Source organism: Monodelphis domestica, chromosome 1 (genome assembly GCF_027887165.1).
Source record: "Monodelphis domestica isolate mMonDom1 chromosome 1, mMonDom1.pri, whole genome shotgun sequence".
NCBI classification, from domain to species: domain Eukaryota; kingdom Metazoa; phylum Chordata; class Mammalia; order Didelphimorphia; family Didelphidae; genus Monodelphis; species Monodelphis domestica.
Genome location: NC_077227.1, coordinates 624,008,755 through 624,035,525, shown reverse-complemented (window position 1 = coordinate 624,035,525; position 26,771 = coordinate 624,008,755). Strand labels below are relative to the sequence as shown.

Genomic DNA, 26,771 nt, shown 5'->3' with positions numbered 1-26,771 from the left:
CGGTCTCCCAGAGCCAAACCAAACCCTGGCTAGGATGGTCTAGGCAAATAACCCAGGAGAGATTATTCTGGCACGGTTCATAGTTGTTGTCAAATTAATCCATATTGCTTTTATGGGATTACTGATGGAAGAGAGTGTTCGGATTTGGAGACAAAGGACCGAGTTTGAATCCCAGCTCGACCACCTGAACTTTAACCTTCTGGGCTGCGACTCCTCATGGGTAAAATGAAGAGGTGGAACCGGATGACCTTAAAGGTCATCCTCATCATCCTCACCAGAGAGGGAAGATGAGAGAGGATCAGAAATGGGCTTCTCTGAAGGCAGGCCTAAAACGTCCTCAAGTTCCATGCTTCCCACCAAACAGAGTCAGGCAGAGTTGTCACCATCCAGGGGAGGGAAGGAAGGAAGTTATTCATGAGGGAGCCCTTAAGTCCTTTCCACCAAGGCTGCCAGGCTGCTTCAAGCGAGGGACCAGAAGAGGATCTGCTGGGGATGGCAAAGGCCTGAAGAAGATTGGGCATCGAGCATTAGGAAGTTCAAACTCCACACCGTTCCATGTTTTCATACAAAAAATTTAATAAATATTACTTTTTCAAAATTTATTGCCAGGAACAACACATCAAAGATGCATTTTCATGTTCATATAACACTCATAGCACAATACAAGGTATCTTCATGATCTCAATGGCTAACCAATGAGATTACTCTGTTTATAAGCCTTTTGTTTTTCGATCTTACACATTGTAATAGCACTTTGATCTCCTCACTTGTTAAGGCGGGCAGTGTAATCTATGGCAAATCTACACAGTGATCTTACTGGACACATTCTACTGTTCAAGTATTCAACTAGCTTATTCGAATACTCCCTAAATGCAGTAGATTACAAAAAAAATCAAATCTACAAGTGGTTCAATATTACATATTCATGGTGAAAAAAATCAGAATTTACAAAATAAGATTGCTGTGCTTCCAACTTCATGCTAAATTTGATTTTTTTGTCATATGCAACCACTCACATTTCTGCTATGTGACATCATAACTCTCAGTTTGTTCCCTTGAACTGCTTTGGAGCAGATTATCTGCCTCTTTTCTTTTCAAGTCTAAAGCAGCAAACAAAACACAATGAAACACAAACCTGTTCTAGTCTAAATTCTCTAAACTGCCTCAGTCAGTACTTACAAAGAGTCTTAAAGTGATACTATAGGTGTTTCAAACATTTGACATTGTACAAAAAACAAAAACAAAACAAAACAAAAAACCAAACCCAGCATCAGGGCATGAGAGCCCATCCTATTGTTTAAAATAAACTATTTTTAGAACACCTTAATTTTGGCTTATAGGCAACATGTAACAAGTAAATAAGCTCAAAAAAAAAATAAAGCCATTATACTTACAAAGCTATCAAAAACCTTCAAACTCTAAACACATACATATAAATAAAAAGGAATGATATTAAGGCTCTTGATTATTAAGTTAATAAATCAAATATACACAGTGATTAATAAAAAAGAATTATTTACATAACTATACAAACTTCTACTTTTGACACATTTTTCCTCTTTAAATTCTTCATTTTACCAGCAACTGCTGACATCAATTTCCCCCCTCCCCCAACAAAAAATACAATAAAAAAAATAAATAATAAACATTTGTGATAGTTGCTGTGGTTCTGAGCTGCAAAGGCACTTTCAAATACAGAACTAGTTGTACGTCACCATAAAACCAATATACAAAAAAACTCAAAAAAGATTCAATAAATATAAATAAAATGTATTAGTCTAAGACCACAATAAAGTTGGGGACACCTGGCAAAAATGGAAGCTAAAGGAGAGCTAACAAGGCGATGCGATAATCTGAGGAAACCTTTCTGTGATGGATCAGCTGCAGTGGAATTTACATTCGGGCATTTTTGACTAGTTTTGCATAGATGTGAAATGCAGCCACATTTGGTATTCCAGCCAACCACAGCAACTATCATTGCCAGTGTAAGCCAGCTTGTCAAAACTTAAATTAACACAGGGATTCTAAGTAAATAACAGCCTTAGACTCAAATATTACACAACAGTTTAAAGACCTACAAACTCAAGAGTGCCCTTAATGATATTTAAAGGCAGCCCCTACCGCCTGCTATACAATGTACTCCATCCGATTGAGGCTCTGGGCACTTTCTAAGTCTCTGTTATCTTGTTTATTTGTCCAGTTTGGGTGTTTTGTGGGTGTGCTGTTGGGTGGCTTTTCATCTCTGTCTACTAGCGTGTAAGCCGGCTGTTTGGCGAACCGGGCCTTCTGCTGGTGTTTGTCCATGTCGTCCTCTTCCACTTCAGAGTTGTGTGTCCTTATTTTGGCAATTTTGGAGTTTTTGTTTTCATAATCTTTGATGGGGACTGTGTTGGCTCCGTGCTTCTCAATGGGGTTTTTGATTTGGTTCAGCTGCTCTCGCACATTGTTGGTGGTGTTGTCATCGGAGGCTGTGTGCGTGTGGCTGCTTGGCTTCCTACGTTTCCGGATGCACCAGTAAAAGGCGGTTACCAAGCAACAGATCCAAGCCACGGTTAAGACTGAGCTCAGTAATGGAACCAGGAAATCTGCAGGACAGGCACAAACCCAATTAGCCTCCAAATAATCATAGTTTAAAAGGGCTTCATTAGTTCTCCCATACACACAGTATGAAAATGAAAGCCACAGGGATGGGTCCCTTTTCTTTTCCACCACTGCAAATTAAGCCAATTCACTGCTTGTTAAACAGGTGCTGGATGGGGCACCCTGGAGGCTGGATAGCTTCTGGTCCCAGGAGAGGGCCAAGATGGGCAGCAGCCACACAGGCTGCTCTCTCAATGCATCCTGCCAAGGGGCTGAAGATCTGGCCTGGCAGCCTGTCCTTTAATCCCAAGGCCTTTCTAGCATGGCTACTTAGAGCCAAAACAACATAACAAACAAAAAAATCCCTCCAGTGGAAGTGAATGGCTCACACCAGGTGTCAAACTAACATCCTGCAACACTCCTGAGTGCAGCCTGAACCAGAGTAGAATGTCCTTCCTAGCTGATTTTAATGTGTTGATGTTTTAATAAAAAGAAACATTAAAAAAAGAAGATATAAAAATGTGAAAACAATAAAACAAGAGGAAGAAGTGAGTGGTTTTCTAACTCAATATGCGGCCTGCTCCGATCTTTCTACCTGGCTTAGTGACCTGTTTCTACTCAAGTTTGACACGGTGGGTCTACAGAAAATGAGCTGAAAGCGAGCACCACATGCACTGAGTGTGGCTTCTCCAAAGGACTAATGTCCATGTGTGTCACAGGGAGAGACAAAAGCAAGCTCCTGGAGGTCAGAGAATTTGTTTTTGTCTTTGAATTCATACATTCTTATGCCTGGCAGGTATTTAATCAATTCTGTCTTGCTTCGATTCAAAAGTAAAGAATCTTAGGACGGCAAGAGAGATTCTCAACAGCAATGGCCATGGTGCCCCACGCAGATGAGAGGTGCAAGGGGAGACCAATCCTATAAAAAGGCTTACTGTCATTCTCAATCCTTAACATAAAAATCCTCATCACTTCCTACCTGAAGGAGGAGGATTACTTATAGCTATAAAATGGAAGTCTACTTATTAATGAGCTCACAACGCACTGGAATCCGCTGAAGTCAGGAGACTTCTGTTCCAGACCAGCCATTAGGGAGCTGAAGGATTGGGTATTAGGCATTCAACATCCTTGAATTCCAGTGTCCTCATGAGTAATAACAGAAAAGTTAATATAAACAATATGATTTCTAAAGGCCCTTACAATTCTACTGTTCTCTGACTCCAAAATAAAATGGATTGTTTGCCATGCCCTCATTATGGCAGAAAATGGTATTTTAACATTTTACTCATATATTCACCTTGTTTTTTGTTAGGCCGTCTCTGGACTCTGACTTCTGCAATTGCAGCGATAAGAGTACTGTTTCCATCTCGTTTACTCACAAGGTCTATGATTTTGTCTGTTATTTCCTTGATGGGGTTCCCATCTTCCCGGGTATCTTCAGCAGACTAGAAAAAAGACAAATGGTGAGACTCAGGTGCCACAGGACTATTTAAATCATCCTAGACATCATGCTAAATGCAGAAAAAATTTTTAATTCAAAATTTTTAAAATTCAAATTAAGTTTTTTAAAACTGAATTTTTAATTCAAATTTCAAATTTTTAAAAATTATATAATAACTTAGAATTATTTTTCAAATTAGATCAGTGTTCCAAACAAATCAAGTGATTAGGGATAATCAATCCCATCCTACACTTACAATGGCGACATGAATTTCATTGTTTGCAGAAGGTGAAGGTTCACAGGCAATGTAGATAGAATATTCAGCTGAAACATTTTTCAAAATATTCAAATTTCTCAGTTCACTGCAAATATGTTCAGTGGTGAGACCCTAAAATCATTCAAAACAAAAAGGGAAAGTCTTATGACTCATGGACCAGAAAAATGGCTAAATAATCTTTAAACCAACTTTGCATTCTTCAGGCTTCTTTTGCCACCAAAATGGAGGTCACCCATCCGACCACTAATTAAACTCTGTATAAAATAGGCATGATAACACACGAAGACCTGTAGTCTCTGTTATGAAGGAGACCTTAACAGGTACTTGGAAGGTTTAAGCTACAATAGAGTGAAAGTGGACTACTAAATCTGACGCTGATCTAGGAGTCCAAGGAGCTGGGGATGGAAGGGGTACCTCGTCAGACTGCCCAAAGGGAAACAGAACCCGTTCATTTAGGAAACAGTTAGTCAGAGTTTGGGGCTGCTTGGCAGCAGTCACAACACTTTCTGCCCACACAAGATAGGGAAACCCAGTCTGAAAAAGCAAATGAACAACTCTGGCCACTAAAAACGTCCGTATCCGAGTACTTACGGGTGACATCATCTCTTTGTTGAAGGTGAATGTGATGTTAGCACAGTTGTCCTGGTAATAGGAGTCAGAGGTACATTTGGTTTTCACTGGCTGAGGATTGGAAGACCGGCATTCCCCGACACCAGTGCAGGGGCGCACAAAGCACTGGTCTTCCTGGATGGGGATGCAGCTCTGCCCAGCAGGGCACTCACTGGCGCCTTGGCCATGGATCAGACAAGGTCTCGGGCCACACCAGACCTAGAGAAGCAGAACCAAGAAAAAGCTTACAAAATGCCTGCCCCAGGGATGACCCAGAAAATGCACATCCCAGCTCCTCCTGGCTCCTCTGCATACCTTGGAACAGGCAACCTTCCCATTCAAACACTGACAGGCATTGCAGTCATCATCCCATTTAGCACCATCTGGCATCACTCTCCCAGTGGTAATGCAAGGTCTTCCTGTCACTAAAAAGGTGGGGGAAAAAGTGTCAGAGCAAATTACAGTTCTGTAATTGTAAGCAGTTGGAGCCATGGCATATTTTTAGCAACCCAATGGCCCTCCTTCTGTCTCCTTCTGCAGCCTTCTCACCCACCATCAATGCAAGCTAATTGGCAAATGATTGTAAGAGCGTTCCAGTGGCTCCCCATTATTCCAGGATCAAATAGCTGTCTCCTCTGGCTGTACTTACAGAACAGGAGTCCTGCTACCCTTCCGACCCAGGTCTATGCTCTTCTCCCTCCTGGGCTCCTCTGTTCTTTTTTATCCCCTTCCTCTGAGACTTTGTCCTGGATAGGAGTCCCTGCCACGGCCAGGCCCCTCTTCCCCACCCACTCCTATGGACACGAGGCCATTCCCTATAGGATACATGTCCCCACGTGTTCAGGAGGAGGAAGGGCAGGCCTACCTTCTTGGCACTTGGGGCCACTGTGACCAGGGGGGCAGAGGCACCGATAGCCATTGATTTCATCCACGCACGTTGCTCCAAAAGCACAAGGTGAAGACTGGCATTCATTGATGTCTAGGAGAGAGGAGGGTGAGGGTCCTCTATTTATTTAGACATACATTTTTTTACAGCAGAGCTATGATGGCTTAGATGAAAAAAAAAAACAAAACAATTCTTAGTGCTCTCTGGCTGCATGTTTTTATCCATGTTAAAACAAAATATGATTCATGTCCATCTACTGCTGCTTCACTGCTCTAAAGGCCAGGAGCCAAAGTCCCCTTTCATGGCCACTTGGAAAATCAGTGCTACAAATGGCCTTGCTACATGCCCCCTTGGGGTGGAATGGACCCACTTTGCTTCCTGGCCTTCCTTCCCCTGGAACACCAAGCAGGACAAGAAAGGAGGGCTAACTGGGAAAAGGATATGGTGGAAAGGCATGTTCACCCCAGCTACAGGCAAGAGGACCTTTTATATGGGATTTTCTAGGTCAATGTTACTCTGAAGGGAACTTTGGCCCCGAGTTCTCCTGAAGTATGGAGGGGAAAATTCTCTCTGGGGGACAAGAGGGGAAGAGAAGATGAAGGAGCAGGGCATGAGGCAGAGGGGCGCGCACACACACACACAGCAGAGCTGCCAGGAATTGTGACTTACTTATTCTGCAGTCTGGCCCTGCAAACCCTGGGGCACATTCGCATCTGTACCAGTTGTCTCCATCAACACAGGTTCCACTGTTGTAACTGAGATAAGAGCAGAGAAGCCTCTTAATTTCAAATCACACAAACCAATAATGTGGGGGGAGGGGGGGAGATGGCAAGATGATGGGCCAGGACACAGTAAACACTATGGACCACAAAGCAAATAGAACATCTGGGGGAAGGGAATGGGGCCTATACAGTTTTCTATACTCACCAAGGATGAGGACTGCAGTCATTCGTATCTGGGGAAAGAAAAAAAAAGGAAAGCCAGTGATGAGAGCTCCTCTCTCCCTAGAAAAGCACCAAGATTTATTTTCTGTTCTGCCCAAGCATCCTGCTGTCCTTCCTTAACATGAACACACTAGGCCTCCATCTTCTCCTAAATTAAATCCAGGTCTCCCTCTGATATTTTGTTGGATTGGCCTTGGGAGCCGGGCCACAGAGAAGCACAGCCAGGGCACAAGGACCCCATCTGGCTCCACTTAGCTTCTCTGTAACTTTCTCAGGCCCAGATCAAGGCTACAGCAGAGAAAGTCCTTAAGACAAGAAGATTCAGGTGAGCCTGGAGCAGACTTCAAATAGTCTCCCTTCTGGCTTCCATTTAGGGTCTCAGAGGGGGCTACAGGAGGAGCCGGCTTCTCATCATGCAACACTTAGGAGGGTTCAAGGGAAAAGACTCACTCTGGGTACAAATGGGTCCTTCCCAGCCTTCTTTGCAGACACATGTAAAAGAGTCTCCATTGACCACGCAGGTGCCTCCGTTGTGGCAAGGGCTGGGCAAACAGCTACTGTTTCTAGCTGTAGGGAGAGAAAAAAAGACCCTTTAAAGTGGTCCAGAGGTGGGGAGAGGAGGGACAGCTCTGCGCCTGCACCTGCCCTGCATACCTATGTTACACGTGGCCCCTTCCCAGCCGGCGGGGCACAGGCACTTGAAGGATTCCACCTCGTCGTAGCACGTGCCGCCATTGTTACAGGTCGCTTCATCACACTGGCTGTCCCCTAGGAAGAAGCAGGTCCCAATGAGTCCCAGCCCGCAGCCTTCTCCGGGAGTCAGGAGGGTCCCCTCGGTGCAGGTGAGCTTCTACTTACGGGAGTGGCACGTCTTTCCTTTCCACCCATTTTTGCATTCACAGTAAAAGTCATTGACCAAGTCTCGGCATGTCCCTCCATTGTGGCAAGGATTTTTACTGCAGTCATTAATATCTGCAATTAAAATGGAGAAAGCAAACTGAAAAAGGTTTGCCCGCACCAGAAAGGCCGAAGGGCTGTAGGGTGGCCATCGGTTAACCCAAGTCTGCACAGTGGATTGATTAATTTCCTCCAAGACTGAACTGTTCACGGTTCCCCTCCCCCTCTCTACTGCTGAGTGACCTGAGTCAGTCAGGAAGCATTTCTCTGGAGGGTCCCCCTGAAATCATATATACACTTTTTAAAACTCTTCCCTTCCACCCTAGAATCCATACTGTGTATTGATTCCAAGGCAGGAGAGTGGTAAGGGCTAGGCAATGGGGGGCTAATGACTTGTCCAAGGTCACACAGCTGGGAAGTGTCTGAGATCACTTTTGAACAGAGGACCTCTCATTTCTAGACCTGGCTCTCCATCTACTTAGCCACCCAGCTGCCTCCTGAAATTGTATTTTTTAAAGCTGGTGGAAAAGTGCTTGCTTCTCTGGAAGTTTATCATCCTAATGACAGTCTGTAGTCCCCCATCCTGCACCATGGTCAGCATAAATGAAAGTCAACTGAATAGGGAGGCTGTTTCAGAACCAAAACAACCACCCGAACAGTGTTGAGCTCTCTATGACCACAGCGGCGGCCTCAGTCGGAGCGGACTTCCTTCTCTGTTCCCAGAGCCGGAGCCCAAGCATGCTGGGGTGGTGGTGGCAGCGGCAGCTCACTTACTGGTCTCGCAGTACGTGCCCTCCCAGCCGTCGCCGCAGATACATTTGTATGAGTTGACGCCATCGATACAGGTGCCGCCATTTTTACAGGGGTTGCTTTCACAGTCATTAATATCTACAGAAGGGGGAAAGCAAGCAAGCCTTCAGACGAGGCAGGCCGGCCTGAGCCACGCTCATCAGGCCTTCTCCCCTCTGCACAGCAGGGCCGTGGGGCTGCCAACCTCTGCCATTCTCATCCAGCTAGCACAAAAATGCAAACACCCAGGAAGCCCCAGTCTTTATGAAAACAGAAGGAAATGGGCTTTCAAAGGGGGTATACTAGATAGCTCCCTGAGGGCCTTTTTTTTAAAAGGTATAAACATTTTCTAAAAGTGCTATGGTAGGATTAAATCCACTTTTAAGACAAGAAAACCATTAAGAAAATAAAAAGCAAAGTTTTCTCACCCAAAGGGTCAGACTATTCAGGAAGTAAATAGGTTTAAAATACATTTTTAAATATACTTATGGATGAGAAAAGTTAGTCATCTTTTATAATTTATATGCATAATATAAAATATATATTATGCAATATATATAATAATCTAAATAAAAATATTTATGAGAAGTTAATGCTTTATATTTATTTTATCTATTATATATTACATATAAAATATAATAATTGAAATAAAATATTTATACATGAGAAAAATTAGTAATATGGTAAACCTTAGAACCTCTAAGCCACCTCTCAGTGCCACAGCGCTCACTCCTTATTGTCCTCCCAGGAGTAAAGGGGCTCGCCTGGCTCCCTAGGAAAGCCTAAGTGAGCCTCCTGGGGTTAGGAAGCCTACGGGCATGCTTCCCCCGGCCCTTTGGGGGTCTTACTTTCATGGCAGTAGGTCCCTGTGAAGCCTTTGTTGCACTCGCAGGTGAATTTGCCTCCGGCCTGACTCCGGCATTTCCCGTGAGGCCCACAGACGTTGGAGGAGATGTAGCGCACCCCTTCCGGCGTGTCATTGGACGCCATGGCCACGGTGCAGCTATCGATCACTGAAGGAGACACAGACCAGACATCTCACCAATAAAACCTGGTGAAGGTAACTAAGCACCCAAACTGAGACTTCCCCCTAAGAGTCTGCACCTTTTGGCTCATGGAGGGATGGGGAGTCCAGAGTTGACGACTCTAGCACAGGTCTGAATCAAAATTTGAGCTCAGGTCTTCTGACCACATCGAACACTCCTATGTTATCCACTAACTATAAAACTCTTGTGCTTTGTGGAATTTGACCTCCCTCTTCTCTGAATACTTACTTTTTAACCTCTCAAATTTGAGTGAAATGAGCTAAAAAGCATCCAAGGTTGCTTATCCTAGGTTTCTTATTCATGGAGGCCTTCCCTTGTGAATATGAAGGGACAAGTATGTGCTATGGTGGAGAGGGTGCTAGACTTGAGAGTCAGAAGACTAGAGTTTAAATCCTGCCTCAGAGATTTTCTAGCTACTTGGACTTTAATTCCTCTCAGCCTCAGTTTCTTCATCTGTAAAATGTGAATAATACTTGCCAGGGTTGTTGTGAGGATCAAAGGAGAAAATATTTATAAAGCACTTTGCAAACCTTAAAATGCTTTATAAATGCTAGCTATTCTTGTTTTCTTCTAAAAGGACTTAGAGAAAGGTTAACAAAAACACCCAATAATCTTATGTGGTGCTTCCCTCTATAGAAGATAAGCTTTTCTCTCTGTAAGAAAAGGAAGTTTCTACCTACCACCTTTTCCTCTTTTAATATAATTTTTTAAAAATCTATTTACATGGGACAGTGAGGTATCACAGTGGATAGAGGATCAGGCCTGGAGTTGGGAGGTCCAGAGTTCAAATTTGACCTCAGAAACTTTCTAGACGTGTGACTCTGGGGCAAGTCACTTGACCCATGTGGCCTATCTTCCATCTTAGAATGGATACAAAACCAGAAGATTTAATTTAAAAAAAAGATGACTTCATGAAGACTACCTAACTTTTGGGGGGAGGGTTAAGGGGGGGATGTAGATTCTGTGTCTGTCAAAAATATTCTGCATTCTTTTGGCTTCTCTTCATGACTCTCCAATGCTGCAACTTATTACTTTTGTAGCCTTGGGGGAGGAAGCCCACTAGAGGACCTCAAAGGATCCTTCAAACTGGCCCATGAACAAAAGATGCTTTTCTGGGTGTGTGCCTACACGAGCCATTTCTCTGTGCATGCCTATAGGTCTTCCATTGGATCTTCTCATAACTCTGTGGTGTAGATTCTGCAAGTATTCTTATGGAAGGTTGGGAAAGCAGGCTTCAAGACATTAAGCCCCTTCCCTGGGGTGACCCTGAGGGCCAGAGACAAGATTCACACCCAGACTCTGGCCTCCCTGTCCATCTCCACCATGCATCCATGAGACAAGATGGCACAGTCTTGGGGACCTCGGAGACTATAAGCTAGAGCTCTCCATTGGGGAGGGCGCCCTCTACATGTTCCACCCCCCAAACAAGAAACTGTCAGGAGGCAGGAGCCCATCCCCTCATTCAGGGGCTCCCCCAAAGCACTTCGGGGTCTCTGGAGCTGAGCTGGGGCGGGTACCTTCGCAGGGAGATGTCCGACAGTGGTCCTTCAGGTGGGAGCAGTTCTTGCCCTCGTAGTCCTCGGGGCACTTGCAGAAGTAGTCGCTGGCGCGGTTGTAGCACTGCGCTCCGTTCTGGCACGGGTTGGGCTCACAGTAATCGATGTCCAACTTGGGGGTGGAGGGAGGGAAGAGAAGGAAAGGAGGGCATTTTTTTTGGAAGCTCGAGTGAAATAAAGGATTTCATTATTACTCTTTGCTCTGCTCTGGGCAGCTGACACGGTGGAATCTGACCTTTTTATCTGCCTGTCTATTCATGGTACGCGGTACATAAGATGACCAATTATACTTGTGTGTGTGTGTGTGGGGGGTTGACATGGGCAGACTATGAAAAGGCCCCAGAGGGGATACACAGGCATTGCTCCTTTGGGCAGCCCTTCAGTTTTTCCAGCAGCATTTGTGGGGCAGCTGGCCTTGAGGAGGGCTTTATTGGGTTGGGGAGGTATTTGGTGTAAAAAAAGTCCCAAGAGGGAAAGGAGGGAAGAAAAGCCTTCTCTGGTGGGAACCCAATTCTCAGGGGGTGCATTTCAGCTGGGCTCACCTGGCAGAGGTTTCCCGAGAAGCCAGTGGGACACAGACATTGGAATCTATTGATTTCATTCTGACAGTGACCCCCGTTCAGACAAGGGTTGCTCGCACATTCATTGATGTCTTTCTCACAGTGATCTCCTGCATAGCCAGGTGGACAGATACAGCGATAACCATTAACCAAATCCTGGGAGAGACAAAAAGAATACAACAAATCCAACTTAGCACCTTTTCCGGAGGCCTAGATTGCCTCTTGCTCTAACCCTGATGTTCTTTGCTCATGCCAAGCTGATCAGCCTTTGCAGAAGGAGGAGTTTATAGTTGCCATTCTTTCAAAAGGACTCCCCAGAGGCCAGAGTAAGAAGGCAAGCCTGATTCACTGACACATGGACTCTCCCTAGGAACCGCAGAATTTGGACAGACCCCGCATGCCCAGAGTTTGGTCTCTGCATGTTCCAGAACGAAGGCTTAACCAGCAGCCTTTGAATAGCTACAATTTTGATTTCAGAGGGGACGTGTACGTACCCTACAGGAAGCATCATTTTGACATTGGCCAAGGCAGTCATTAATATCTAAAAAACACAAAATGAATCAGAGGATCATCAATAAGCATTTTACGTTTAAATTAGGTACAGTTTAACAGGTATCTAGAGCTTAGGCCAGTTAAAGTTGTGGTCAGATTTCCTGTATGCTTTCCTTTAGATAAGGCTATTCTAATGGGTGGGAACCCTCCACCAATTCTGCCAGCAGAGTTAATGAAACTTCACATCATTGTTTTAAGCCATCTTATCAGACTATGACCCCATTTACCAACTAATGAGGTTGATAAAATTGTGTATTTTCATTCCAGACTGACTACTCCCTTTCTAAAAACATCACGTTTGGGCTTTCCCATTACCCAGCCAGGCTTGGACTGATAGTTCAGTTCCTTTTAGCAACCCCATCCTTAAAACAAAATAAAAAAGATCAAGAAAGTGGAAGTCTTACTTATATCACAATTCTGACCCGTCCAACCAGGAATGCAGTCACAATAGTAGCTCCCGATCAGGTTCCTACAGGAATTGGCATTTACACAAGGTTTGGCCTCACATTCATTCGCATCTAGAAAAAGGGAATGCAGAGGGTCAGGATGATAAGTTGGAATTTCTTCTTGCCCTCTTCCCAAAGTAGACAAAACAAAAACGAAGAACAGACTTTCTAGATTTGACAAAAATAGGACAATTTCTTTATCCAAATTCCAGCCAAGGGGATGATCAGAGGTATTGCTTTATTCCATGCTGAACCGTACCATAGTCTCCAAAGGACCTCCATTTTACTGTCTATCACCACCCTCATTTCTTTAATTATAATGTGCTAGGTAAAAAATTGATAACTATCCAGTCACTAATGAATAACTCTCCCAAGGAACTTAATCATAAAAGAAGCCATCAACCATTTGGGGAAGTGCTACAGTGTGACTGCTGAGATTTAAACAAGAGGAAGAATGCAAACAAGCTCATTTTTCATGAGATCATTCGCATTTTGGAGCATAGCAGTAAACTCCTTTGTCTGGGGGAGCTAATGTGCTTTCAGAGACTCTCCCGACTCTCCCCACAGAGCATCAGAAAGTTAGCTGGTCCATTTTCCATTTATATGCCCACACAAGGCCTCCTAAGGCATGGATAGCAAATTAAATTACTTTGCAAATTGGGTATTTTTGTCTTATTGTTAAATAAAACTCACTTTACTAAAACTACTAAAAACCACTCATTTTACTAAAACTTTATTTACCTTGACCATTTTGATATCATGAAGCAAACATTTTTAAAGTGTTAAAATGACAGACTTTCTTTTTTCTTACCTATTTGACATGTTTTGCCAGTCCACTGAGGAGGACAAATACACTTAAATCCATTCACCAGATCCTGACATGTTCCCCCATGGCCACAGTGATTTGGAGAACAGTCATCAATATCTGTCCCCCAAAAAGTAGGGATGGGGAAGAGCAAAGACAAAGGAATTTAGTGTCTTTCTAGCACTAAAGGAGACAAATAGCTAAAGCTCATACACATAGCAGATAGCATGATAGCATGGCAAGAGTTTGGATTCATAGGACTTGAGTTCAAATTCCAGCTTTGCTCTTCTTATCTGCATAGCACTGGGCTGATTAATTTACTTTCTTAGGTTTCAGTTTCCCCGTTTATAAAATGAGAAGATAATACTACCTGAGTGCTAAGATCCCTGTCCCATGACAATAAATCCTAAGAGGCCATTTGGTAAAAATAATAATAATAATAATAATAGTATCAGAAGTAAAAAGGGAGGCAACCACTCTGCATTTAGTTTTTATTTTGGTCTGAACAGTCCACCATTCCAAGTCACTGGTACCCAAAAACCTAATTATGGTACTATTTTAGTTTAATTTACATACTTAAATGAATTCACTATACATTCCCTCAAAATTTGCATCATATCCCTGAAAGAGAGCTGAAAAGAATCAGGACTATTTCACAGATGATAAAACTAAGGCAGAAAGCAAGAATGGCCTTTCCAACATTAGTTATCCTGCCAATTTATTAAAAAAAAAAAAATTCTTGCTGATCAGGTGACCCTGCCCTCATAATGGGCTGCCCCAGCTGCAGATAAGAGTTTGCCAAGGCCCCCAACCCCAAATAAGTGGAGTAGTACTAATGAGTCAGCACTGACTACCAGTCTAGTCACCTCACTGCAACATTCCAGGGCTAGAATGAAAAATGAACAGAATTCTGCCTGGTCAGGGCTCCCTCCCAGGGCTGAAGTATAAAGTAATAAAATATTGGTAAGACATTGTTTTCCACCAAGAAATAATTATAATGAGGTAAATAAGTAATGTGAACACTTCAAGGTATAGTCCAAGGAGTTACCAAACATATTAATAGGAATTATTGGCCAAACACCACTATAAACACAAATGAGAATAACAGAAACTGTTGCCATGAGTGCAAAGGCAGCCTAGTGAATAAAGCAACAACTAACTGTAACGTTCTGCCCCGTTTCCTCTCGTATTTCAAGGAATGCTAATCCTTCTGTAAAGACGGGAACTCAAACATATACTTACTTGTGGTACACGTTGGCCCAGTCCAGCCCGGAAGACACCGGCATTCAAATCCCATGGATGTTTCCAAACAGCTTCCTCCATTGTGACAGGGATCAGAAAGACATGCGTGTTCCGCTAAATGAATCAAAGAGAATAATTCAAAATGGTGGCATCCAAAAATGGCTCCAAGAAATAATTTGAGAAAAACAAAATAAAATAAAAGAGCATCCTTTCTGCTTTCTAGGCTACTACCAATAGACTTTCCTTCCTTCACCCCTTCCAACACGCACACACACCAATCCCCTTGGCTACCTGCCTAAATATTTTCTTGTCTTCTCTGAGCAGCTTATGACACATTCATACTGTATCAGGGGGATAGGAAGTCATCTTTCATGCTAAGCCGACACGATCAACATTCCAAGACATCTGAGTTAGGACCTCATAAAGCCCATACAACACTTATCAGCAACAAGGAAACAACTTTGCAGATTTTAGAAGGGTTTCAATTGTTCTCATTTTTAGATTTCAGAGAGAACCTAGATTTTTTTTGGCAGATGTCTTTGGTACTTAGCTGTAAATTTTTACAGTAAGAAAAAAAATAAATTAAAACAACTCATTAAAAGTAAGAAAGTTAATGATGATTAAAAAAAGAAAAGGATGTTCAGAACACTTACCGATTTCACAGTTTGCTCCAGAATACCCCTCTGGGCAGGAACACTGATATTTGTCAGGACCTGTGTTACTACAAGTACCACCATTCAGACAAGGCTGGTGAGTCCCACAATAGTTAAGATCTACAAAATAAAAGTACCAGGAGGGGAAAAAAAGCGTCAGGAAACTTTATACAGCTTAACATCTTTGTTTCTACCTTTAAAAAAAGTCCCTCAAGGCATGGCCTAGTTAAAACACAAGTGAACACAAATTCACTGTATTTATAACCAAAGCCAAACTACAACCAATAAACACCTCCTGCCACAATACCAGGGACTCCCTCTGCAATCAACTGCACACACATACTAGGCATTAAAATTCAAAATTTACATTTGGCTATCCAGAAGATTAGCATACCTTTGTCACAAAGCTGACCACCCCAGTTGGTTTCACAGAGGCATTGCCACGGTTCAATGCAAGTGCCATGGACACATCCTGGGTGCGGAATGCACTTATCACAGTACTGGCCTTGCCATCCATACTGACACCTTAAGACAAAACAAAATACCAATTTTTAAAAAGTCCTCGAATTCAAGGAAAGAGGATCCCAGAGTAGCCAAGGTTTTCAGGATCCAACAACGCTAGCTAAAGAGATACTGGGCCCAAGAAAGGGAGGGAAAGGAAACATTCAAGGCTTGTTTGGTGGTTCCTCACAAACAAACATTTTTAACTGTTTGGCCCAGGTCTCTGCACGCCAGACTCCTTACAAAAGGAGAACTGTTCTGGGAGAGCCCAGTGTGGTGCCACGGAACACAATACAACTCTATTCTCAGGCGCACACAAACGAGACAGAGAGGGTGGGTGTGCAGGATAAATCAATCTGAATGGTGTCAGAATGGACTCGAAGGTGGGGGGGAGCAAGCAGTTACTGACAACAATGGCCATGTGAAAAATTTTCATGAATGCAAGATTTGCAGCATTTTGTCTCTGTGCTTTGTGTGTCAACAGCAAGTCATGACCCGACACATACAAAAAAGGACTGAGGTACTACAGCCAGCAAAGGGAAATGTTCGCTCTGTCATCCTTCGTCCCCTCACTCTCTTTTGTAAGAATGTGGCAGAGATGGGGAGATGGTGAGGAAGGAAGGAAAAAACCTATGGAGAACCAGTTCTTGGTGGAATCCATTTGAGAGATGGCGTCTGACCCATGACAGCTAATGTTTATGTTAATTGCTGGTACCTAGGAATACTTACTTCTCCCTCTGCCAAAAGAGGTCATCGAGGTTTATCTAGAGTGGAGGAATGGAGTTCAGTTTCCTATAAGTGCATTGTTAATCGGAATCTATCTAGGCCAAATGGTTTCTTTGATCCCCAAACAAAAACACAAAACACAAACCCACACCTGGGATAGGAGGGGAGGGGAAGGGGCTTAAACTCTTCTTCCCCTCAAATTTCAGTCCATTTGAAACCTTAACCAGTCTTCTCAAAAATCAAGGAAACCAAGGATTTTTTGAGTGAGGAGGAAAAAAAAAGGAAGAAAAAATGTGTAAGAGGCAGATGGGAAGGCAGGACCCCCAAGTCAAAGGAGAAACAGGCTCTACTAAAATATTTTGTTCATGAGACATGGGAATAAGTGATCAGCGGCAATTACCCTTTAAGCTGTCACTAAGTTATGAAAATAAACCCTTGTGTAGAAGTCATTTAGGCTTTTGGTTTTCAGAAAGCTGTGCTAGGACCAGTAAATCCTTGTCATGGGAAAACTATAGGGATCTAGCTAATAGCTAATCACACACAGCGAGCAATAAATGTAACCCTCTGAGAATCTTGACTGACTAACCACTTCCTATTGAATAAAACCAAAACCAAAAACCAAACTGCCCCCTCTTCCACCAAACACACACACACACACACACACACACACACACACACACACACACACACACACAATGAGAAGCAATACTTTAAAAATAATGAAAATCAAAGTATTTTGCTGAACCTGCAGGAGAATGCCAGTCTCCATGACAAAGGGAAATACCAAGTTAAAATGTTGGGAAAACTGAAATTAAGTGGAAAACTGCTTGGTGACCAAAGCCAGGGGAGAAAGACAACGATTTCCTCAATGCCCAATCAGACTTGCAAGCCTATTGGCAACATCAGCATTTTGTAGTACTCACTTTCTTACAAATTAAAGAACTAAAATCCCCATACACCCTGATTTTGGCTAATAAATACAATAAAAAGGGCAGCTGAGGACCTGACTTCATTTCTTAATTAATGAGGGCTCTCCCCATAAGTACAACAAAGATGGCCAGAAGAGGTTATGGATGACTTCAAAAGAAAACAAATAAAAATATTGACCCTAAAACAGGAATCTACAAAGCTATACCAGCAGTTTAATAATACATGATTAAGTTTCTCATGAGAAAATGAAGTTCCTTTGCTTAGGATGATGATTCATAATTAAGTTTGATATTATTGGCAGACTCACAATAAAAAAAAGTAATCGCTCGCACCAAGGAAAAGAAGTTATTTTAAGTCTGTTTGGGAACAACTGGAAACAACACAACCAATAAACCCTGGCATGTGAAAGAGAACTTTAGAACATAAAACCCAAATGACAACTCAAACGTAGGTGGACATTAAAAACCATTTCTGAAGCACAGACATAATAAAGATTCTGTAGGAAATTTTCCTTCCTTCTTTTAAAGTCAGGAAGGTAGAATGGTGTTTTTTTTTTTTAACTATGCAAATGAAGTGTGGGAAAGTTGCACCTTAAGTAAATAAGGGCACCAGTGCATGTCTGGGCAGTGAGTGGGAGGTGAGCATTAGAAAGAGAAAGGCCTAAAACCTGGAAACAAAGCCTGTTGTTCTGGCTAGGAGACAGCACCCCCTATAAGGCATGTTTAGTTTGATGACAGTAGCACAAATCATTGTTAGACTCAGCTGATAGACATCTAAGCATCTGGCCCAGTTCAGATGCACTAATGACACTTCAAGTCTGATTGACTCTAGAAGGCTATTAATTAGGAAAAGTTAATGTAGGTGTATTTCAGCTAAACGGTTGACAGCCATGCAGTTAAACATTAGAATCATCCAACACCAGTGCAGTTAAATATTAGAAGGACTGGAGCAATGACTCTTATACAGAAAAACAAAATCTAGTATAAGGGGCTGTTTTACCAGATGAGCATCTCTTGTTCTCATTTTTAAAAAAGGGGGGGGGGGGGGAGGGAGAGGGGCATTTCCCTCTATTGGCTCTCGACCACTTTAAAAAAAAAAAAAGCATTCTATTGATATGCCACTGTCACATCCCAATTTTCTTCTTGAAAAGAGAAGGCTCATAAAATACAAAAGTGTGGGACTACAAAGGAGAGAATGAATGAAACCAAAGGAATGATGTACCCTAATTCTGAGCTTCCAGTCTTGTCCTGAGTCATCACTACTCTCTAGAACTAACCAGATTACTATACCTATTTTAAAATAGAAAAAAATCCATGGGTCAGTCTGGTTTCCTCAGAGTCCTTTGGAGAAGGGTGAACAAACCTCCTTTGATTAAAACCAGAGTAGCTCCCATGGGGAAGCTTTGCAACCAGGCCTTGCAACCTATCAGATTATTGGGCTCTAAATAAAGCGTAGCATTCAAAAAAACCAGCTCTGCAAACTTCCTTAACTTCCTTTGTTTGGTCAGATACAATTTGGGCTAGTTGTCATTTTTGTTGTGATCACCCCCCTCCCCAAGAAAAAACAAAACCAAATACTAAGGATATTTTAAAAACCTCAGTTATGATGGGTTTTCGTTTTTTCATTTCATTTTTCTCTAAAATTTTACATAGAATACCAGTAAGAATTTTCTTTTAAAGTGTCCTCCCAAATGTCAAGTAATAATACAAAATATAACTCAAAGAGCTCCCAAAATCTAATTGTTAGATGGTTTGGGTAGGTCCCAGCATTGGGGATGTATTGTTACTTGGCCAGAATGGAACCGACTTCAAAGGCGAAAAACAAAATTCTGCATTCATCAGTCTCTCCTGACAAGATTCCATCCCTGTTATTAACCTCTCAGCACTTGGAGCCTGGCTCTCAAAGGCAAAGGAACCAAGAGATTTTACTAATCCCATTCTAAAGAATGCTTGACTTTTGCCTATTGATGGGAAAAGTGGGGGAAGGGAAGGGCAATCCAGGAGAAAAAGGAGAAGAGACTAGGGAGGGTGAGGAGGAAAATAAACACTCTGGTGGAGGACTGGCTAAAGAAAGAGCCAGAATGGCTGTGCAGTCTTAAAAGATTACAAAAATCTGCTCCCAATTTAGAGGTGGAATTGGTCAATAGTCAATGCAGGAGGTGACTGAATTTGCCCTCTCATACAGTTTTTCCAGTTTTTCAAGAAAGCAAAGGAGTGTTTGTGTTTCATCAGACAGCTGGTATGATTTAATAAGCACTTAAGATCCCCATTTTTTTAATATGTTTCCCAGTCTTCCCCAGTACAATGGCGAGAGATAGCATGCTAAACCAAGATTAAAATAAAATTGCTTGATACAGAGAGAGAGAAAGAGAGAGATATAAATATTACCTGCATTCTCCTGGGATCTTACAGGAACCATGTTTAGGGCTACATCCCTGACGACAAATGGCTGTGGGAATAGAGTTAAGAATTTTTTTTAAGAAGTATACAAACATATGTCAGCATACTGTCAGCTTCTAGCTTCCACACCATCGTGGGAATGTTTTTAAATCTCTGACTAGTGCTGTAATCCTCCAAAATCCACGATTTAAAAGGTCTCTAATATCAAGTCTTCTGGAAAGAGAATAAGGTAGGAGGTGCCCCACCACAGCAAATCCAGCGATTCAACTAATATCTTTAGCTTTAAAACTGTAAGCACATGTCATTGTCTATCCCCAAACATAGAAGCAGGCTTTCTGATCATCTGCAGTCCAAGGAGACAGGGGTAAGAAAGGGCTTTTACATATTTTCTAACATGAGCAGGAGGAGACAAAGGGGCAAGGGTTAGGGCATCCTTTTTCCTACTCTCTCCTTCCTTAGAATAAAATACCCCAAATAAATAAACTTATATATTAAAAAAAAGAATAAAATACTCCAAATCTTCCTCTTTTCTTCTCCCAGCTCTTAAAAAAGGTTACCAAGGAATGCTTAGCTCTCTGGGTAGAACTCATTATCTAGTGAAGTTCCAGCACTACAGCAAAGATCATTGGTCCAAATAAAACCAGGCTTAATTAAATAGGTGGTTTGTAACATATTATAATGTAACAAAACAATATTACATCCTACTTTCTGAAAGAGGTCAATAAATAAATGAGCACTAAAATGTCTTATTAACCAGTAAGAGTCAGATCTCAGTAACATGTCATGTATTGGACTTTTCTTTTTCTTTATATGACAAGCTAACTTGAATGGGTCATCTTCTCAGGGATGTTTCCACTACATGCAACATAATATCATCCTTGAAAGATTAGTGTCATCCCTCGTCCAGCCAAAAAAAAAAAGGCATCTTAGGATTTGGGGAGGTCAAATGGGATTTTTTTTTTAAGAGATCTAGTCCCATTTCTTTATAAGTTAGTAAGGACAGTGTCTAGAAACCAGGTTAGAATGAAAAGGTCTCTGAGATGGTTGAGTGATCTTTTCCCTAAAACTAGGGGCACTAGATTTCTCCTTTCTCCTGGCCTGTCCCTGTCAAACCTCCTAGCCATACAAAATAGCTGTGTCTTCTACCTGGAGTCTTTGAAAAATACCAAGTCCACTATTAGGAGAAAAACTTAGCTGGATCCAAGAATAGATTATTTCTTCCCTGAACACCTCTTGAAATGTTTCAGTTCTCCTTGAAACCCCAATTTCACCTAATTGGTGTTCAGATTTCCTCTGAAGCTGACCCATTCCTTCCTAATGGTACTGAAGTAACCCTGATACACTAGTAAGCCTATCAAACTGGAACCCAAGGTTATGATGGAGAGAGTGCTGTGCTTCTCAGGAGATCCAGGTTCAAACCCTGACTCAGAAACTTACTAAAGGGATGGCTGAGCAAGTCACTCAGTCTCAACTGTCTCATCTGTAAAATCTGTTAAAAAAAAAGAGATAAGAGCCCCCACCTCACAACTAGGAGAGGATCAAATTAAATAACATGCAAAGTGCTTTTTGGAATTGCTCGCCAGCATAGATCCACTGGAGGATCACATCCATTTTCCAAGACTCAGCTCAATGCCAGAAGGCTGGACAAAAATCAAGTCCTGGAATGATCTACTTATGGGCCATTTGTGTCAGGGAAAGGAGTTCTAAATCCTCCAAGGAGGGAAGTCCTAGGCTTTAAAGCCAGCCTCTAATAGGGTTTATGTGGGAACATTTCTGTGGATGAGTCAATCAACTGCCCATTCAAACCTGCCAGGATTTAGGGAACATATCCATAAAGTTATAAGACTGTTAATTATTTCAGAACTAAGCAAATATTGATGTGAAAGCTAACACACCATGCACCAACTCAGCACTCACAAAAAAATAAAATTAACTGAAGGTAACAGAGAGACATTTTTTCCCTTCTATTTGTAGGCAGAAGACTGAAAAAAAATTTTAAATTAAAAAATATCTAATTGGCTTGGAAGTATGGTAGAGAGGGGAAACTATCACTGAACAGTCAGGAAATCTGTGTTCTAGTCCTAGTTCTGATGAAAGTATGCCCAAGTGGTTTTAGCTCTCCAAGTATCGATTTCCTCATCTGTAAAATGAGGGGGTGGACTAGATTATCTCTTAGGTCTCTTTCAAATCAAGTATTCTGTGATGCAGAAAACTCTGCTGATTCTCAGGTCACAGGGCTTGGATTCAAACCCCAGCTTTGCCACATCCTACACTTTTGGTCCTTAAGCAAGCCATTTAACTTTGCTGAGTGTCTCAGTTTCCTCCTCTGGGATTACAAGGTGGAATACATTCTTTCTAGACTTCTAGTTCCAAACCTGAGACTGTTCCATAATGATCTCTGACTCCCTCAGAAACACTTCAAAACCAAGGGGGGGGGGGGGGGGGAGGCAGTTCCTGAATGGGTTCCTCGGTCCATTCTGGGATTCACCTTGCAGGTCTAACACAGCCCCAAGGATGCCAAATGGATGGTGGCAGAAAGAGGGCTTCCCAACAGGGGCTCCAGGCTGAGGACTCTGGAGTAAAGCAGCCCCCATCATTCTCAATTGCTCCCAACCTACCTCTATTACATTCTGGTCCCATCCAGCCTTCCATGCAGGTTTTGTTGCCATTCTGGTCACAAGCGTAGTGGCCGAAGAAGTCATCTCGGGGCCGGCAAAACTTATTGCAGCCGAAGCCGTAGTAATGCTCATCACAGGTGACTCGGATCTGATACTCAAAGTGGGCCATGCCAGTGTTCTGCTTAAGAGTCTGCCACTGTCGGCTGGGATTAATCATGCCCGAGTGGGAGGCTTTCTCGATAATGCTGTCCGGGTCTGGGAGGGAAATTCAACAGCTGAATGAGGCTCCATCTAATTGAGCCACTGGCAAGCACAAGCCTTCTTAAAGCCAAAAGGGGTCCCCAAGAAAGTAGATGATGGGGGTTAGTCTATCCCTGGTGGCTTTCTATATTAAAAATACAAAGTATTGTAAAATGAAAAAGGAACCAGCATTTGAAAGAGCAGCCTTAACCAGTAAATTAAAATATCTGAATAAAATTGTACAAAATTGTACAAAAATATGTCCTTTGATTTAGATAGGTAAATGGGGGTTCAAAGGAGACAGGGCTGACCAGCATTCATCCAGATATTTACTGAATATTCTACTATCTGTCTAGTGCAGTGCAAAGGCCTTTTTAGGTTGTGGAGGTACCCCAAGTTCCCCTCAGAGCCCGAGGACACACCCCTGCCCTCCCCCCCCCCCCATTTCACAGGCTTGCCAGTGAATGTCTGAGCTATCACACTTCAAGAAGAGTCCTTTGAAGTCTACTTTCCTTTTCCTTAATGCGCTTCTTCCCCACCTACACGCCTGCTATTTTCAGGCCCAGCACTTGGATAGCTTGCACACCTGGGGAGGCAGTGGGCCAGGTGACCATGATCAGACAGCGCTTGGAGCACTGAGGCTCTCTCCTGCCCCACCTGGCCCTGCCTTGCCCTCTGGGTTTCATTAGCTGGAGCACACACACAGGATCTAGCTCTCCAATGAGGCCTTCACATAGACTTACACTCTCATTAAAGGGCCCATAAACAGAGCAGCTTGCAGATAAATTTTTACTAGCTTAACTTCAATTTTGCAAATAAACACAACTGAAAGAATGGCAAAAATGCGGGTTTATGAAGCTGTTTTTGCTGTGTAGGTTCAATGAGTGAGTGTGGTGGGCCTGAGGCCCTTGGATATCCTAATAAGGGAACACGTATAATCTCCGCAGAGAGGGCCAAAAATGTCTCCAGTGTTGTTTATACCTGCCTATCAGGAGCGGTGACTGTCTCAGAGGGGGAAGCATGTAGGTTCCGGCTGAAAGCACTCCCTCCCTGCCAAGCCAAGCTGCGAGAGTCCAAGCGTCAGATCTTCATGGGACTTTAAGAAAGCGAGAAGGTCTCTACAGATCCCTTTCTACCTGCATGATTCATGCTTTCTTGGAGACAGAGAACATGCCAGAAGCTCTCCCTGCAAAGGCCATGCCCCTCAGGAGCCAAGTCTGTGGGATGCACACTTGCCTAAATGTTTCTAAAGGAGGGCCTGAACTCATCTTTGGTGTCCCTTTGGAGCACTGTATAAGGATGTGGGCTATTTCCCAGGGCAGGAGGAATCCCCTGACGGAAAAGAATCTGACATGGCTGTCTGGGACCCGAGGCTTCAACCCTGACTGCAGAGGGGTGATTTCCCATAGAACTTCCAGAATATACCATCGCAGACCCAGGAGAAGGGAAGAGGGAGTCCAGTAAGAATAGGTTCCCCTTTCCTAAGCAAAGCCCTAGGATCAAAGGCAGGGAGGGGAGGGAGAAAGGGGACTGACTAGGACACCAGATAAGACTCTTTGCCAATAAGGCTGAGCTTTGAAGAAAAATCTCCTGTCTTGGGTTCTACATTTGCATATTTATTAAGAATTACAATGGAACTGAAACCATTTACCCTCCCTGAAATAAAAACGTGGAACTTTATACAAAGCAGTCTTGTAATCTAATAAAAACACTGTAATGGGATTGATGACAAGAAACCAGCCTCAGAACTTGCTCTCTAAAAGGAGTTCATGTAAACACTCAATTTCCCCTGGACCAGCCTCTTGGAGTGACATGCTCTTCCCAGACCAGGGGCTGGCAGTACCCATTGCTCCAGAATAATTATTTTAATATTGTAGCCCTTGTTCATTTAGAGGCATAGACACAGAAGCTCTGAAGGTAGCTAACTCAATCCAGATAATCTATCACAATGACAGTAATTTAAAAAATTAAAGACAAAACAAACAAACAAAAAGAACCTAACCTCCCTCTCTCCAGGGTGGAAGAGCAGAGTTTGAATTACAAACACTCAACAGGTAGAAAATAATAGCAACTTGTCTTTTCTTACTACAAGTCTTAAAGCAGTATTTTCCTCTTATCCTCATATCCCCTTACTTTGGGGGGCCCTTAACAAAATATCTCAAGGCTGGGAATGCAAAATCAATCATGGTGAGTTAAGTAACTTGTCAAAATTTGGGACATGCAGAATTATATATTTCTGACTTCAATGCAGATCATTGAGGCATGTAGATGACCCAAGTTCAAATGCAGCCTCAGACAATTAGTAGCTGTGTGACCCAGAGCAAATCACTTTATCTTCTGTCTGCCTCAGTTTCCTCAACTATAAAATGGGTATAATTGTTATATCTTTAAACAGTTATCAAGATCAAAAGACATACTACTTCTAAAGTGTTTAGCACAGTGCTTAACAAATAGCAGGAACTTGCTTGCTTAAAAAAAATGACTACCTTATTACTAGATGCCATAGCCATCCATGCACTGCCCTATCTGACCTGTTTGGTAGATGATCTCCCAAGAAAAAAGGTATAAAACCTGTAGATCTGTGACCACATCATAAAGAGTATAATGGTCTTTCTCTGTCCCTGGTGCCTAGGTCTGGAATATATTGTGAGGCAATGGTATATTATGGAGAGATTCTGGATTTGGGAGTCAAAGAAAACCTCAAGTTCAGTACTTGCCTCTGACACTGGGTAATGAGTAAGATATTGTCCGAGCCTCACTGTTCTCTTCTGGAAAATGGGAATAAGAATGCTTAGGAAGTAGCTACTAAAGGATTATTATGAAAAAATTTAAGAACAAGGGTATAGAACTTTATAGACTTTAAGTTGCAATATAAATGCCACCTCTTATATATAACATATTAATGGTTTCAAAAAATTTAGGAGGGTGAAAGATAAGCATATATGCCAAGAGATTTTAATTAGAATTTTTAAAAAATAGTCATAATGATTAGGTGAGATACAGAGTAAAAAAAGGGAGAAAGAACAGGTCTTAATATCAGAAGACCAGAGTTAAAATCCTGCCTTTGCAACCCAGGACAAATCAATAAACTACGCAGTGCCCCAGGATCTCTTGAAAGCTATCAGTTAAAGAATAGGGATCAATGCATATCAGTAAAGGAGAATTTATTCTTGCAGAATTTCCTGTGTCAATGAAATGAGAGATCCAGGGTAAAAATGGAGAGGGTGGGCTTTTATAAAATAGGTCAATGTAATATTGTTAAACTTGGCTCCAATGACTGAGGGAGAAAATGAGCTAAACGGACAGGTACATATGGGTCACACTGGTATTAGCTATTTGGCAATAGGTACAAGAAAAAAAAAATTGCCAGAATTAAATAAGACATGTTCTCCCTGGTTTTCTCCTTCAGTCTTTCCACAGTCCTACCTGTAAGTATAACATCTGAGAGGGGAACAGCCCAAATGTATATGTGTGTGAGAAATGGGGAGAAGAAGACAGGGAGGGCAGAGAGAAAGGAGGAGAGATAAAGTGTGTGTGTGTGTGTGTGGGGGGGGGGGGGGGTGAAACAGAGAAACAGACAGAGACAAAGAGAGAGAGGAGAGGGGGGGGGAGGGGAGAGTGAGGAAGAGAGAGAATACTTTCTCATATACTTTCTTTATTTGACAGAAGTAAAGTAAAAGCTGGTAACTTTGCATAAATGATTTTCTCTGAAGTTATCCAGACAAGATGAGCAGTAACTATCCTGTGAGAATTTTGGCACAATACATGTTATTACTCTTTCAGCAGTTAACATTGGGTTCTCTATAACAAGGTCCCAATATCATCCCAGAATGTAGGTAGAGAGAGCAACGCTGAATTTCCTCATCCCTAGCAGATTTTCCTCAGAAAAGAAGGCAGCAAAGCAAAGGGAAAAGACTGAAGGGGGTGCTAGGGATAACATAGGTCTGGGAGGCATTCAAAACAAGAAGTAGATACTTGAGGATTCATAGGAATAAGAAAACACAAAACTATATTTATGTAGCACTTTAAGGTTATCAAGGCAATTAGAATACAGTGTCTTACTTGACAGGCAGG

General features: G+C 42.4%; 1 protein-coding gene across 3 annotated transcripts in view; it reads right to left on the bottom strand.

Moving 5' to 3' along the window:
• Positions 1–554: 554 nt before the first annotated feature.
• Positions 555–26,771, bottom strand: part of JAG1 (jagged canonical Notch ligand 1) — a 39,346-nt gene continuing 13,129 nt past the window's right edge. For all 3 annotated transcript variants that reach the window (XM_016427768.2, XM_007476685.3, XM_056813885.1), the window contains 23 exons: positions 22,458–22,712; positions 19,828–19,888; positions 15,678–15,808; positions 15,284–15,403; positions 14,631–14,744; positions 13,395–13,508; positions 12,542–12,655; positions 12,080–12,126; positions 11,568–11,741; positions 10,987–11,137; positions 9,272–9,436; positions 8,409–8,522; positions 7,596–7,709; positions 7,392–7,505; positions 7,188–7,304; positions 6,721–6,748; positions 6,463–6,548; positions 5,773–5,886; positions 5,223–5,332; positions 4,890–5,126; positions 4,278–4,409; positions 3,878–4,025; positions 555–2,585 (listed from right to left, as the gene is read on the bottom strand). In XM_016427768.2, coding sequence (XP_016283254.1) covers positions 2,128–2,585; positions 3,878–4,025; positions 4,278–4,409; positions 4,890–5,126; positions 5,223–5,332; positions 5,773–5,886; positions 6,463–6,548; positions 6,721–6,748; positions 7,188–7,304; positions 7,392–7,505; positions 7,596–7,709; positions 8,409–8,522; positions 9,272–9,436; positions 10,987–11,137; positions 11,568–11,741; positions 12,080–12,126; positions 12,542–12,655; positions 13,395–13,508; positions 14,631–14,744; positions 15,284–15,403; positions 15,678–15,808; positions 19,828–19,888; positions 22,458–22,712 — 3,218 coding nt within the window. In that variant the 3' untranslated portion in view covers positions 555–2,127. The remainder of the gene's footprint in view (positions 2,586–3,877; positions 4,026–4,277; positions 4,410–4,889; positions 5,127–5,222; positions 5,333–5,772; positions 5,887–6,462; positions 6,549–6,720; positions 6,749–7,187; positions 7,305–7,391; positions 7,506–7,595; positions 7,710–8,408; positions 8,523–9,271; positions 9,437–10,986; positions 11,138–11,567; positions 11,742–12,079; positions 12,127–12,541; positions 12,656–13,394; positions 13,509–14,630; positions 14,745–15,283; positions 15,404–15,677; positions 15,809–19,827; positions 19,889–22,457; positions 22,713–26,771) is intronic.